Source organism: Xiphophorus couchianus, chromosome 7 (assembly GCF_001444195.1).
Source record: "Xiphophorus couchianus chromosome 7, X_couchianus-1.0, whole genome shotgun sequence".
In the NCBI taxonomy this organism is placed as follows: Eukaryota; Metazoa; Chordata; class Actinopteri; order Cyprinodontiformes; family Poeciliidae; genus Xiphophorus; species Xiphophorus couchianus.
Genome location: NC_040234.1, coordinates 13,201,837 through 13,217,061, shown reverse-complemented (window position 1 = coordinate 13,217,061; position 15,225 = coordinate 13,201,837). Strand labels below are relative to the sequence as shown.

Below are 15,225 nucleotides of genomic sequence, written 5' to 3'. Positions count from 1 at the left end.
GTGGAGATTTTCAGCAAAACCTTCATCTATAACATATCTGTATAACTTCTTAGGTTTTGTGAAAAAAATGTTTCACTTTATCGGATTATGAAGATGTTAATATCAGTTTTGTGTTGCTGATGTAATGTGTTTTTGCACTGTGAACACTTTTTTGACATTCAGTCTCAAGGCACACCATGCAAAAGTACAACAAAGTTAGAACAGTATCATTATATTTGTATTTATTTTCATTAGAACACAATTTTAGTAATTGTAGCAGTAGTTTTCATACTTTTCAAAAAGATCATGACCTGTGAGACTCTTATAAATCATTCATCTCAAAGTTGTTTGTAAAAAAAATTAAAGAAGTTACTTGAACTAAAGCATCTATAATATTACAATATACTGGTAGTATAATAGTAATAATAATCATAATCGCAATGGTAGTTCTATATGCATTTGAGCCTTTTTCATCTCTAGAATAATAAACTTTTTACCTTCACACACAGAGAACCACAGTCTTTCACAAAAAGGCTGTGGTGCTGAGGGTGAAATCTGTTGGTCTAACTGTGCCACACTGTCTTCAAACATCAGTGATTTAAGACGCTCAAATCAAATCAAAGAAAAAGAAGAAGAAAGTAACAAGGCAGTAACTTAAATAAGACAAGGAGAGACATACATTGTTCAGCATACTAAGGAACACCATTACAACCAAAAAAAGGAAATGAGCTTCTGCATAGATCCACGGGAAAGAGAAAGGAACCGCTGTAAAGACAGAGAAAGTGAAACATTTGTGTTCATTTGAATGGGTTCACTTGAGCTGAGGGCAACAGGCAATAATAGTTTAAATATGTAGGAACAAACCACAGAAATTTTGTTTGTATGTGATGGAAGATGACAAGAGCGTCGCCTACAGCTGCTACAGACCATTTCCATGGATGAAGACTGGATTTAAATGAGCTTACACTGTTTTCTTTAAGTGAAAAGCCTTATAATTTTGACAGAATTAAACATACATTGAAAGTAAGAAGTACTTGTTGCATGCATGCCTCCATGACCAACATGACCAACAAAGAATGATTCAATTAATTTTATTGTTTGAAGAACTCTTGCATGTAAAAATGAAAACAGTTGATGTTTATGCATGAAAGGATTGGGTTAAGGGACAGCCTATTGACGGCACTCAAACCCATGCAACAACGATGAAGATGCATAATACAAACATGCTTTCCATGTCTATGTTTAGAACTATGATGCATCTCAAGCATGCCTGTTAACATAACTGATAAAGTGAACTCACTTGCAAGAATGGTGCCCTGTCTGATCACTTTCCTCCTCCCACTACAGTATCTGGCCCAGGCCAGGCATCCAGGCATGCTTTCTTATTGTTTTCATTCATTTCTGAATCTAACATTCAAATGTCACATCTGAAACCGAGACAGATCAAACCAGGCAGCTGTTCTCCAATTATTTTTAGTTCCATCGTATTTGTATGTTCATACTGAAGCTTTGTTTATTATTTATTTATATATTCTTAGCTGTCGAGAGAGGTGCACAGTCTGTTCCTTTGCTCCTGACGAACATGACATTTTGTGTGATCAGTGATTGTCCAGACATATTTTCAGTCAGTGTTTGCACAGTGCAGAACACAGATGGGGCCCATTCCTCATTGTCAGGATGTGCAAATTATCAACGGAGGAGTTATTCTAGAAAAATTACCTTTCCATTTTTATTTTATGCATAAACACAATGTGTAAAAGTTTGATAAATTTTGTATATACGGTTCTGGAAAAAAAATAAGAGTCCACTGCACTGAACCTCATTGAAAACTTCATGTTTTTTTCCACCAAATATTGATTTCTAAATAAATACTACAATTTTGCTTGGAATTTCAGAGACATGTTGTCAGTAGTTCATAGAATAAAAGAACAATGTCCATTTTACTCAGACATCTTGCTATAAAAAGTAAATTCAGAGAAACTGATCATTTTTTTCCAGAGCTGCATATACAACTTTTTGTGTTTCTGTTGCCCTGTCAAAATGACAGTCTGTGTGATAAGTCATATTGTCCATATCAAAAACCCCCAATTCTTGCAAGTCACTTAAATTGGATCTCCTACTTGTACTTTAGACGTTGGCAACATAAAGTTTGTGTGATGTATCAAATGCATTTCTAACTGAGTGATTCTACAAACAAGTGAGAATCTTGAGAATCTTTTCTTCAGATGTAAAAATTAGGATGTGAATTTGCAGCATGTTACTCAAAACAGGGTTAACCTTGGTACTAGATGAAGCTCATTTTCCTTTCACTCAGGCCTCCGATCTTATTTACTTAATTTTGTAAGATTTTAGATTTTTTTTCAGACTGGGGAGAGCAAAGAAAAAAAGAGAAATTTGAGTATGACACTACTGTCAAAAGTAATGCTTGAAATGTATATTTTATGCGAGTGCAGGGCTGCGGTGCAAAATCTAATAGTATTGTAGATCCCTGCAGTCTGAATACAACTTTTTTTAGTAATATCTATCTAGCAACCCCAATGTGAAGATGTTTGCAATTAGCTCAGAACAAATGAATAACTGAAAACCTAAACTGAAAAAAAAAAAAATAAATAAAATATATACAGAGGTACAGACATAGCAGCAGCAGCACCCTTCTACCCACAAGTTAAGAGGTAAAAAAAAAAATAAAAATCTCCCAGAGCTTAACCATCTTTGATTCCTGTATATCTAACAGTTCTCGTACTGTAGGCCTCCAGCAGCAGCGATAATATAAAAGAATAAATATATCTCTCATCTAGTTGTGGCCCCTGGCATAGCAGCATTTTTGTCACTGAATGTAGACAACCTAAACCAGGATGGGTGGATGGGGAGCTTTTCATGCAAACAGGAATAGTGAAGAGTAATATGGTGCAAGGTCTGAGCAGCAAATCTAAAGATAAGCCAGTATATAAATATATATTGACATAGGTGGAATAAAGATGGAAGTAAATTCACCATGTAATGTTATAACCTGATGACATCAGATTCTGGACGGAACATTTAATATAATAAACAAACTGGAATGCGAAAATAAATGTATCCAGCAACATCTCCTTGCTTTTAGCAGATACCTGATCTTCCAGCCACTTTAATCAAAGAGACACACAATAGAAACAGAACTAAGGAAAGAGGTCAGCCCTTAAGGTCACACCATTTCTTTCTAAGCTCACACATCCCAGGCTTAATAAATAAGTAAACTGAACTGACTTTGAGCGTTCATTAACAGTGACATGCTCCTTTCTCTGCGTTTGTTTCTGCTCCTGATTTCCAATTGCAGTAAAAAAAGGCCTTTTGCACTGAAGCTGAATGAATTTCCGTGAAAATAAGAATGAGGCATTGTCATCCTCTCTGTTGGCAAGCAAACAGTAAAACAAGTGACTTTTAAATGTGTCTGACTGTATGAATGACAACGTTTGTTCGGTATTTCATAATAAGCCCTTTACATAATGGAATCTGTGATGCTTAAAGTAAAGAAATACAAACAGTGGGCATGCTACTGGATGTGATTTGGGATTAAATGTGGTTCTGACAATACAAGTGGCCTCTTCTTGCAGAGGACCCATGCTCCATCTTAACTGACGTAAACTGATTGAAACTGCCTTTGTGTTTAGAGATGAGCAAAGGCTACACATCGTGGCAGATAGCCAAATTATAATTTAACAAACCTGAATGAGAGTTAGTTGTATTAGTTGCTAGTTGTGCAAAGCGATTAATATAACATCCAGCCATCATGTTGTCCTTGAATGAAATCGGGCTTGGGGTTAAAATCTCTAAGATGTTCAAGTCTAGTACTTTGTGTTTTTGGCAGAGACGGATCAAGCATAAATAGAACCCTGGGCAATTTATGCCCAGGGCACCGCCCCCCTCAACATATAAAATGGAGGAACTCTTCTTTTTGTGTTCTTGAGGTGGAAGAAAATGCAGTGCATCGAGCAGGAGGCAACTGTTGAATAGTGGTACCAACTCCCCCTTGACCACACATCCACAAATCAATAGAAAGCTAAAAAATCAATATTTTTATATTTTATTATATAGATGTGCCCCTTCATAATGCCACCCTGGGCAGCTGCCAATATAAAAATCGTCAATGGTGCTAAGTTTTAGGGTAGATGAAATGGAGTAACCAAGCCTGACCTAAATACATTTTATTTATTTTTTTGTTTCTGAACATTCACTGTTCAGAGCAAGTATTTCTTATTTATTTCATTTTTTGGGGGGAGGGGGGCTCACTGTGTGTATTCATAATTTAACCCTATCACAGTCTTAGGTGTAGTGCGATGCTCAGGAGCGCTGCAAATGTAGTCTTCAGACAACGGGAAAACGGGGGTCAAGGGTTGTCCTGTAAGACAGTTAATTATTAAAACCACATACACACACAAAAAAAACTTGTAAAAGCTCATGTGTGGTCAGTGAGACCCCGCTGAACCACGCACACATTTTTTTTATGAGTAAAACTTGTAAAAAACCTGTGGGGTCAAAATTGGATAGTGCGAGGGTTAAATAAAGTGTACCAAAATTAAACTATTTTGTTCACCACCTCACATTTGAAAAATAAAATAGATAATAGATACAGAAAAATAAAGGTGTCTGAATTTTGAATAAAAAAACTTAACTGATTATAATTGCAAAGTAACATTTGAGATTTCACCATAAGGGAATGTCAAATTTCACTTTCCTCATTTAGGTTTACAGAAAATTAAGTGTCTTTAAAGTCAGCATAAGAAAATTAACGGTTAGTTAAGGAAACATTTTAAATAGTATTAGAAAACTTTCCTGAGCCCAGTGTTTGCTTTTAATGGAACACAAAATAGTATTTTGATACTAAATTGTGTTATCTGGTGAATATTGTCTCGCAAAACTAAGTAAGAAGAAGGCCTGTAAGCCTTAGTCAAACAAATACATTTTAATGGAAGTCAGAACCACATTAAAACCCAAAGAAATCCTAAAAGGAATATGACCAAACCCCCATGGAGGAGCAGAGAAAATCTGAGGGGCTCTCCATGAAACCATTAGCCTTTTAAGTAGACTTTTTGGCATAGCAACATCCGCTCATTCGCTCTCTCACTCTCTTCCTCTCTCTCACACACACATACTTGCTGCTAATTTGTTTTTTCACATTTTCTGTCTTACTTAGAGGAATCATTTTGTTCCTGAATGAGGGAACCACGAAAAAGACGAATAATGAACATTAGAGAAAGAATATGATTATGTTATTCCATAGTCAGCCAGTGCAACAGAAACCAATAATTGGAACACAGTGTAAAAAAGCGTAGAGAAACTCAGCCACGAGGAAGCTGACCTTCCCGCTCAACAAAGGTTGTGGCATTGTCCCTTTTTTCTACCAAAGGGACAGCTTGAATCCCTTAGTTTGTGGGAGATTGTTTCTTTAGTTTATGTTTGATTGATTTAAGCGTTTCTCATCTCAAAGCATCCCATGTGTTTTTGTTTGTCATAAAGTGTTGCAGTATGTCTACAGGCACACAGCTCCAGCTGTTCGCATCAACCGTCGTCGTATTTTTCCAAGCTGGTTGCCATGGTGAGGGAATCCCCCACCCCCACCTTCTGCGACCTCATATCCTCTCAGCTGCTCCATCACTCCTCGTTGGCGGGGCTCTCCTCCAGAGGCGTGAAGGTGGGGAGGCCCAGTCCTGTTGCATTGTGGGATGCAGTGAGGCTGGCAACAGTGTGTAGGAGGACCAGGACCAGCAGGCAGAGTTTGAGCCGGCTGTTACACAGTCTGCAGGCTGCCGAGGAGCTGAGGGAGGTACGATGCTGGCATGGCGGGTGAGTTCTTTTTAGGGTCCCTCTGGAACGGTTGTCCACTTTTGAATCCCACCGCACATCACAGCACTCTGCATTTGGGTCAACACCTGATGGGTATACTTCCAGCAACCCTGGATGTTTTTAGATAAGATAAAGGAGACAATTTAAAGACTTAATCATTTTTATTTTTATACAAGACGGTGTACTGCTTGTCAAAACCTTTGCAAAATAACAGTCTGATATTGACTGGATTTTTTATGGGGGGTTTTTTGGCAAATGAAAAGCTTCCAAAATCTTCTCAAAATCCAGTGTGATAGAGAGGGGAAGCATTTTTCTCCATTGAAAAAAATGCCTGTGATCATTGGAAGGCATGACAAGGCAGATGAATATGGAGATCAAATTCTACAAACAGCCTGAATTTTCACTCTTACATTTTGATTTATGATCACCACCACAGACTGAAGTTCATCAAAGGCTAGCACTACATTCAGAGGTGAGTAGTATCAAGCTACATTTACTTAAGTAACTATTAGACTTGGATGGCAGCTAAAAAGATTTCAAACACTGAATTTTAGCCTTACTTTGTTTATTTTAATAAAACATGATAAAGCAAAACACTGATGTTCAAACCACCAAATGCAGCCAAATACGCTTATTTTCATAGATCGGATCCGAAAACACCCACAAATGTGTTGCTCCACATGACCACCAGGAGGCAGCATAAGCTATGAAATAGAACCCCACAATGTCACAGTAGCACACCAGAGGAGCAGAGTTTTACAGTAACATGGCTTTGCATGGTGCGTGAAAGCTGGCTTTGTGTGTGTGGCGATAAAGAAAACTTTTCTTACAGCTGTGAACCGCTGATTTTGTATACTGGTATTTGTCACCAATAAAACTCTTAGCATATCTGATGGGATATTAAAATAGCAATAAGAAACTAGATATGCTAAAATCCTGTTAATGTTTTAAAGAAGTGGTGTCCTAGTCTGACACCAAGTTTTAGCTCAAGGGTTTAGATTACGGTATTTTTAAACGATTGGTTCTGGTAAAACACCTGTAGCTCTGATTGGGTAGCTTCATCTCTGGTGAAACAGCTTTGATTTGCAGGGTCAGTTTTTGACGGTAACATCTATTTTCTTAGGGCCAGCTTGGAAAACTGTATTCCAGCTGTAAATTATTTTGTTGATTGTGTCTTGATTTCCTCTTAGAATCTAAGCTTTTTTCACTCTTTATAATGAGGTTCACAGTGACAGAGATAGGCTATAGCTGCAGCAGCTTGAGGCCTGACTGTGTTGTGTGACCTGCTAAAAAGCTATTTGTGTCTGAATCAAAATAACTATTTTATTCTGCACGTTTTGTCTGCAGTCAGTTCAATGGAACTATGTTGCCATTTGTTTTAACACTATTTACACAGAGAGGCCACACTATTGCACATTAAATATTTTTTAGTTTTCTAGTTACAATTAAACACTTCAGTAAAATACACAGAACATATACAGAATTGTAAAGATTTAGTCTTGGTTTCTCTGGAGGCAATGCAAGTATGAGAAGTTTTATTATGGTCATTTCCAAGGAAATAGTACGGAAGAGGATTAGGGCCACTGAAAAAAAAAAAATTATGGCCCAGAAAAAAAAAAAAATCTCTGAATTCTCATGTAAAACAAACAAAAAAAAATTTCAGTGTCCCGAAAAAAAAAAAAAAAAAAAAAAATTTCAGTGTCCCAAAAAAAAAAAAAAATAATTCAGTGTCCCCAAAAAAAAAAAAAAAAAAAATTTCAGTGTCCCGAAAAAAAAAAAAAAAAAAAATTTCAGTGTCCCAAAAAAAAAAAAAAAAAAAAAATTCAGGGGGCTCCGTAACTTTCAGTGCGCATAAAGATAATTTAAAAAGTGTTGCTGTTTATCTCGATCATGCCATTTGATAGTTTTTGCAATGTCTGATAGGTGCCCTCTAAACAGGACTTCCTGCACTGCATTTAATTAAAGACATATTGTGTGCAAGCAAACATAACATTTTCGACATCATTCTGCTAGAACATGAAAGTTTATTGCTGTCATAATTTTATTGTAGAGTTCTGATTTGACCTGACATTAGTCTTCAAGCTGTTACTGTGCTGATAAAAGTAAAACATACAGTTTTGTTGACATGTTTTCATTTCCCAATCCATAGTTTGTTTTGCTTTCACACTGTCATTTGAAGAAACAACGCTGATGCAAAGTTAATTATTGTTCTATGATAATCAGTTATGTACCAAATATCAATCCTTTTAAATGGGTATGCATTATGATTAATGAAAAATAAAATTTTTTTTTCAAACACAATGCTGTTCTGTTAAACTAAAGATATTGACAATGTATGGTTGAGATGTGAACAAAATGGCAGTACAGCAAGAATTACGTCATAAATTGAACACATGAAAACCAGTTCTTTGTGAAATACAAATGAACTTCATTGTTTTGTTTACCAAGAGTTTGCATAGTAGAGTTGATACCAGATATTTATGAGCAGTTGATTAATGTAAAAAAATATATATAATAAAAAAATAAATAATAATAAAAAAAGTCATGTGCAATTTTTTTCTCACTGTCTGACGTTATAAGACAAAACTTTTCCTACTTTTTAAGGTTTTTTTTGCTCTTCCTTTGAGAGTGATCAGACAGGAAAGCCAGTAATGAAGCTACACAGCACAGGTCATCAGTCCGGGGCTTGAACCTGTGATGTCCACATTCAGGACTGAGGCCTCCATACATGGGTTGTGCTTTTCCACCGCACCACCCCAACGTTTCTTGTTCTAAGTTAGTTAGAATTAGCAAAATTGTATTTTCTAAATTCCAAAAAACATGAGAACATTTTTAGAGCGCTTTTGTGACTTCCTTCAAATGCAACAGTTTATATATTTTTAGCAATTATCAGGGATAACTGTCTTTTAATGCATTTAGACTATAGCTTTTAGACCTGCTCAAATGGAAAATGAGCTTAATCAACATATTGAAAACCATACCAGGAAAGTATTGGGTAAAGTAACATTTTATTAGCAAAAAGTCAGAATTGTGGTTTCTGAATTTTTTTTTTTTTTTTTCTTTTTTCTGGGACACAGAATTTTTTTTTTTTTTTTTTTTCGGGACACTGAGAATTTTTTTATTTTTTTTTTGGACACTGAAATTTTTTTTTTTTTTTTTTTCGGGACTGAATTTTTTTTTTTTTTTTTTTTTTCGGGACACTGAATTTTTTTTTTTTTTTTTCGGGACTGAATTTTTTTTTTTTTTTTTTTTCGGGACTGAATTTTTTTTTTTTTTTTTCGGGACTGAATTTTTTTTTTTTTTTTTTTTTTACATGAAAATTCAGAGATTTTTTTTTTTTTTCTGGGCCATAATTTTTTTTTTTTCAGTGGCCCTAATCCTCTTCCGTAAAATAGAGAGCTTTTTTCTGTGATTTAATCCGGGGAAGTAATTATTCTGACCTTAACTGTGCAAAACATACTAACACTAGGCTAGTACTTCGGCAAACTGCTGCATAAAAACAGCAAGAGCAAAATGTAAGTGTTTTATAAAGACTGTAGTTGCATGTTTTGACACAACAATAAATTTGCAAACAAAAATAGGCACATTGGTAAAAAAGACCAAAAAAAAACTGAATTGCATATTACGGGGTAAGTAAATTTTACCTGTGCATACAAAACTTGGGCTGCCTCCATGAATGAGATCATCATTGTCAGGGAGGACAAAGGGGCAACGCTGTTGAACCTCCAGGCAGTACTGGCCACAGGGGATTCGATTGCTGCAGTGTATCTGGGTGGTCTGGAAGTACTGAGAACACAGCCAGGGCTTATAAACCATCTAGGTGGAAGACAGAGAGGTGAGAGGATATTGATGAGTTAGGAAATGTTTTTTTGGATGATACTCACATACACGCACACGCATACGCATTTATGCCACGTTCATACACCGTCATGACCTTTACAGCTATTGATTCACACGAGGCTGTGCAGTTATCCTGTTGATCCTAATATCCACTGTTTAATGAATGTGCTTGTTGCTGGGCAGTCATCAGTTTGTCAGTCAATACTGAGGTATTACCCAACATCCTCTCTGAAACACAGTATCACCAGGTGCACGGCACAGATTTCAGAAGGCTAACGTCTATTTTTAGAGCCGATACAGTGGTGACTCTGAGTAAAATATGACATAAAGAAGCACTTTTATAAAATCTTGATAGAAAAAGCCAACTGCTGCAAAACTGCACCCTGAGACAAAAATCAAGCATTTAAAAAACACAACACAACAATTTTCTTTTTTCTAAAAAAAAAAACAACGTATATGCAAGGTCTCAGTAAAAAAAAACAATGAAATGAACTAGATGCGCTTTATTTTTTGTTTTGCTTTATCCATATTGAGTTGAGAGAATCTCTCATACATGCAAAGGCTGAACCCAACAAAGCGTTTAAAGTCAATGAGGTCAACAGATTTATCCTAGAACCATTGCAGATGTTTTCCTGAAATGGACATGCATTCAGAAATATTTGTAGGACAGTCTTAACCAAAGCTAATTATCCTGAAACCAGAAAGTGAGTGGTGGTAGGTATGTATCATTTACTCTTTTCACAGCCCTGCACAGCAACAGTATGAGTGGATCAAGACTTACACAGAGTTAAGGGCAAGGACTTTTCCATAACATGGGCAAAACAAGGGACCGACCCACAAAGGCTTTGTCACCCCCGAGCAAATACATTTCCCAAAAGGGGAATTCCTCCTTTAGCAACACAGGCTAAAACCAGAGGTTGTGTATGACATTGCTTTGGTCCCACCTGACCCGTCAGTCTTTTGGGAGATGGCATAATGCTCTCTCTTTTACTCCATGGAGAGGGACTATTCCCCTGTGTGCCAGGACAGAAGGGTACATCAATTGCCAGGTTCTATATGATGCTGCATTCACTTCCTGCACCTGCTCCTATAAAAATTTGAATGAAAGAAGTGGCTGCCTGTTGTCCCCAGATAATCTGTCTGTCAGAAATCTCACCCCATCTTGAAAGGCCACACTGGGACCTTCCAGCACAATGGGAATGATCCCAGGGGATCATGCTGTAGGCTTTGTACAGAGTTTCCTTCCCAACAGTATACCTTAATCTGGGTGTAGTAATCTGGTAGTAGCTCAAGATATATCAACTGGGAAAATGTGTTTTACATGCTGTTTCACTGTTTAATCAGTGTGTTCATAAAACACATTTTGTTTGGATTGTTTCATTGTAATAAATATTCATTATTTCTAAGGGATGGACGGTTTGACTAAAAAAAATGTTTTTTATTTGTTAACATCAATAGTTATTGATTAGTTTTTTGTTGTGAATATCAAAAATGCTTACAAACTGAGTGAACCTTTTGCGTTTCATCCACAGTTTTCACTCCTCTGCGTTGTTTTTTTGTTTGTTTGTTTTTTTAAGCAGCTATGAGGCAAACTTTAAAGTGCTGCTGCACCAGTTACTCAAAAGGTTGCTGCTAGGTATCCACAGAATGACAGAGTTAGTCAGTTTATTCCACTATTCCATTCAGACCATTGAGTAAAATGTGTCAAAACATAAAATTATATATGTTATATTTTAACTTAAGAAAAACTAGCTCAACTTTTAGGTTCAACCACATGAAACAAACATTTTTGGTTTTGGTAGTCAATTCAGTGAACAAACATCTGGGCTTCTTGGACTTGTGATTCACTGTGCGAACAAACATATATGTTTCACTGCAACAAAGCAGGACACAAATAGCACATAAAAAAATATTCCCACTTTAATTTATTTTCCTTTAATGTACAAGCAAAGAATAGCTTTAAAGCACAGCTGTCCACTGCATAAAGTTAGAAAATTAGCAGTGTAAACTAAATTGCGGCGATGTGTATCCTTTCATTACTATCTTTGTTTTTTCTTTGTAGGCAGACATTTACAACTTTTGTACCCATCATACGTGGAAAATGCACAATATTTTAGGTTGGCTTCTTGAATACAACCATGGGTTTTACACCAGTGCCCTCCACAGTTACACCACATCTGGCATATGGTGAAACTGGCAAATCTACAATAAATGCATGATGCTCCAATGCCGTTAAGTTAAAGTTTGTCTGACCTTATAATATCAAGGTGTACTCAGTAAAGTATACAGTGAGTTTGTGCTTAGACCCAGAAACTTTGTGCTCACAAATGAAAAAAAAAACAAATAAAAAAAAAAAGCTGGCCTTTTAATCCAGCCATGCAAATAACATCAAAATGCATTAGCTTATGATCCTCTGCAAATGATGAAGAAGAGACAAATTATTTTTGGTTAGTGCCTTATTCTTAAGCATGTGATTAGGTGCTCTCCTCATTGTGTGGTATTATCATTTGCAGCAATTAACCAATAATTTTCAAGAAGTCCTTGGAGGACTGAAAGGCAAGCTGGCACCTGCTGGGAGTCATTTATAACATGCAAAACAGCACAACTGAACATAGACCCTCTATCACATTAGCATGCATTTTGCTATCCTTGTGAGGTTGAATATCCACTCAGATAAAAATGTGTACGTTCATGTCAGTGCTTCAGTTTTAATTACATTTAGTTTATCTTATATCCCAGGGAAATCTGAGGCAACTCAGAGTCAATCTTAGAAAAAGAGTTAAACCTATTCAACAAAAATATGACAATACCAAGAAATCAACATAAAGAGGTAAACACAAATACAATCACTCAATAAGCTGTAAAATAATGTCTAATGTTAGAATAAGTAGTCTTTCATTTAAATGGTGACTTCACAAAGATCTAGTGCTTTTTAAGGTATAACTTTGTAACACCAGCCTTATTTTTATAATTAACTTTACTCTGTGGCAATATCTTCTGCATTTTGTGTTTAAAGAACTGAGATCTATTCATGGCAAGAGCTCAGAGTCTTTGTTTTGTGTGAACGACTGGGGTCAACAGTGAACAGTACAATGTCAAGTTAACCAGATCGAGAGTCAAGGAGAACTTCTCTTTAGTATTCAGTATCATTTCATTATTCAGAAGAATCTCAGGAAAACAAACTTGAGGGCATGGTGTTCATGTCAGATAGACAGAAAAATCCACACATGCTCCTGAGACCAATCAAACTTCTTCCTGAGAGGCCCACGACTTGATTGAAACCCAGGATCTTCTTGCCTGTCTAAATTCACATCCATCTGAATCCGTAATTAATTTCAGATCAGTACTATTTATTCTAATGCAGTCTACATTTAATCACACAGTGTAATTTAGATTCACATGCAGTCCAATACAACCTTAATAATCAACCCTCTCACAGTTTTAAGACATGGGGTCATTTAGAGCCTAGAAGTTATTTACTCTGTGTACAGTCTGGCAAAGTAACATTGACCCTGTGTGCGCTTTTTCCAAGTTGCTGTCTGACTGTGATATTGTCCACGCTCCTCTTGAGCATCACGCTAAAACCGAGGGAGGATTAAAATAATACAGTGAATTAAACTTTAGCCATATTGCTGAACTCTGAGGCCCTGTGATAATACTAATCCAATGTGAATCTCTGTTATTTGGACAGAAATAGGCAAAATCAGAAACGCAATTAGGCAGTTTTTGTTTTCTTGGGTGCATTTTTACTTGCTTTTAGCTAAAAATGGAGGCTCCATTGGAGTGCATTGAAACCCTTTTGACCCGCAGCAAAACCTGTTTGACACAAACAGGTTGAACATAAGGAGCAAAATCAAATGCAAATGGCGGCTAACGTCATGCATTGCACTGTGTTGTAAGAATCGTTTTCTTCTGTTTGAATAAGTAACAAATCACCAAGCTATGGAACATCAACTCACATCATTCAACGAGTCGACGCGAAATAGCATGTTAACATCATATCCAGGAGATGTTTGTAAATTTCAGCAAAATCTCAGTATTTGGTTATCCCTTGCGAATGCGCCATATAAAATGCAGACTTTGGGGAATAATGTATTTATTTGTTGTAAATAGGGCTCTTGTTTCATATCCTGATTTGGTTTCTCTTAGCCAATCACTAATGCCAGATTATTCCCCTTATTACACATGCTCATTTTCCTGTCTTTTTCTCCTGTTCATTCTGTACTTCCTCTAACATAATGTTGTAAAAGTACAAAATAATTTTTTTTATATTTTATATGGGAAGTATTTCAAAACAACAGGTAAGCATGAAGGCAGATCGAGAAGAACCGAGTTCAAAAAGCATCAAAATCAAACAAAGTGAAGCAGATCAGAACTGAGACAAACCTCACATTTAAACAAAGCCATAAAAATCAGGAATAAATGTCAGCGTGTGACATAAGATTGTTTGATGTAAAGGCCTCATTTCATCTGCCAAATGGTAGCAGGGCTTTCTGAAAAAGAAAACAGCCTTTTGATCCTTCAGATAAAAAAAAATACGATTCATAAAAATCCTCTAATTTAATTTTCTTATTTTTTGCAAGATGCAAAACAATGTTAATTTAACAAATCATAGGCTTAGAAATTAGTGTAAAGAGGATATTTTCTGAAGAAATGTTTTCTTACTTCAAGACATCTCCAAATTCTTTAAAGTCTTAGTTAAGTTTTAAGTCTCTGAAGAGAGACTTATATCTGATCCAATCTGTCTGGACAGCCTGTCGGGTTGCTGCAAATTATGCTTTGGATTTGATTCAATATCCTAAAATCTAAATTAACTTAACACATGAACCTTAAACATATTTATATTATCAAAAAACATTCTAACATGTAAAATAAGTTATTTAAATGCTGTTAATTTTTTCCAAAGCTTCATACTTTGTCCACTTTTCAAAAATGCTAGTTTGCACTTATGATCACTCAAACTAGAGATGTGTTAATACTTTTTAAGTCCACAATAAATTAAACAGGACTTGCTATTTTAAAGAACCCAAAACTTTTTTTGTAAAGAATAATAAAATAATAAAATGCCAGGGGTTAAGTTATTTTTTTACCAGTTTAACTTTAAGGGATAACCATGTGGCCATTAATACAAAGCTAACAATTGCCGTTAATCATTAAGATTAACAAATATCCTACACACACCTTGTAATAGAGGAATTTGTGCATTTTGTCAAACTTTAAGTCTGTGACTTACTGAAAATTTTTGCTTAATGGTAACATGAAAAAGAAATCTAAACTTAGAAGCTGCTGCTAATTTGTTTTGAGGCACATAGACATTTCACAGAAAGCCTTTTTTAAAAATTCTCCAGTCTGGATTAAGTAGAACAATTTTGCAGAGGAAAGCAAGTCAGAATTTTGTATTTGCTCACGTTAATGTTTCTTGACATTAGAATTTTGTTTGCCGATGTAAAAAAAAAAGAGCAAAATTGTATAAATTTGCTAAGAATATGGAACACTTTATGTCACTGTAAGAAAATGCATATTAGATTTGGTTGTAGATGAGCAAAGCTAATTTACTACAGGGAATCCAAATCCTTCTGAAAA

At 35.8% G+C, this 15,225-nt stretch overlaps 1 protein-coding gene across 1 annotated transcript in view; it reads right to left on the bottom strand.

The window, feature by feature from the left end:
• Nucleotides 1–204: 204 nt before the first annotated feature.
• nalf1b (NALCN channel auxiliary factor 1b) overlaps nucleotides 205–15,225 on the bottom strand; it is a 94,219-nt gene continuing 79,198 nt past the window's right edge. The window contains exons 2-3 of the mRNA XM_028024309.1: nucleotides 9,447–9,618; nucleotides 205–5,912 (exon numbers count right to left, since the gene is read on the bottom strand). Coding sequence (XP_027880110.1) covers nucleotides 5,611–5,912; nucleotides 9,447–9,618 — 474 coding nt within the window. The 3' untranslated portion in view covers nucleotides 205–5,610. The remainder of the gene's footprint in view (nucleotides 5,913–9,446; nucleotides 9,619–15,225) is intronic.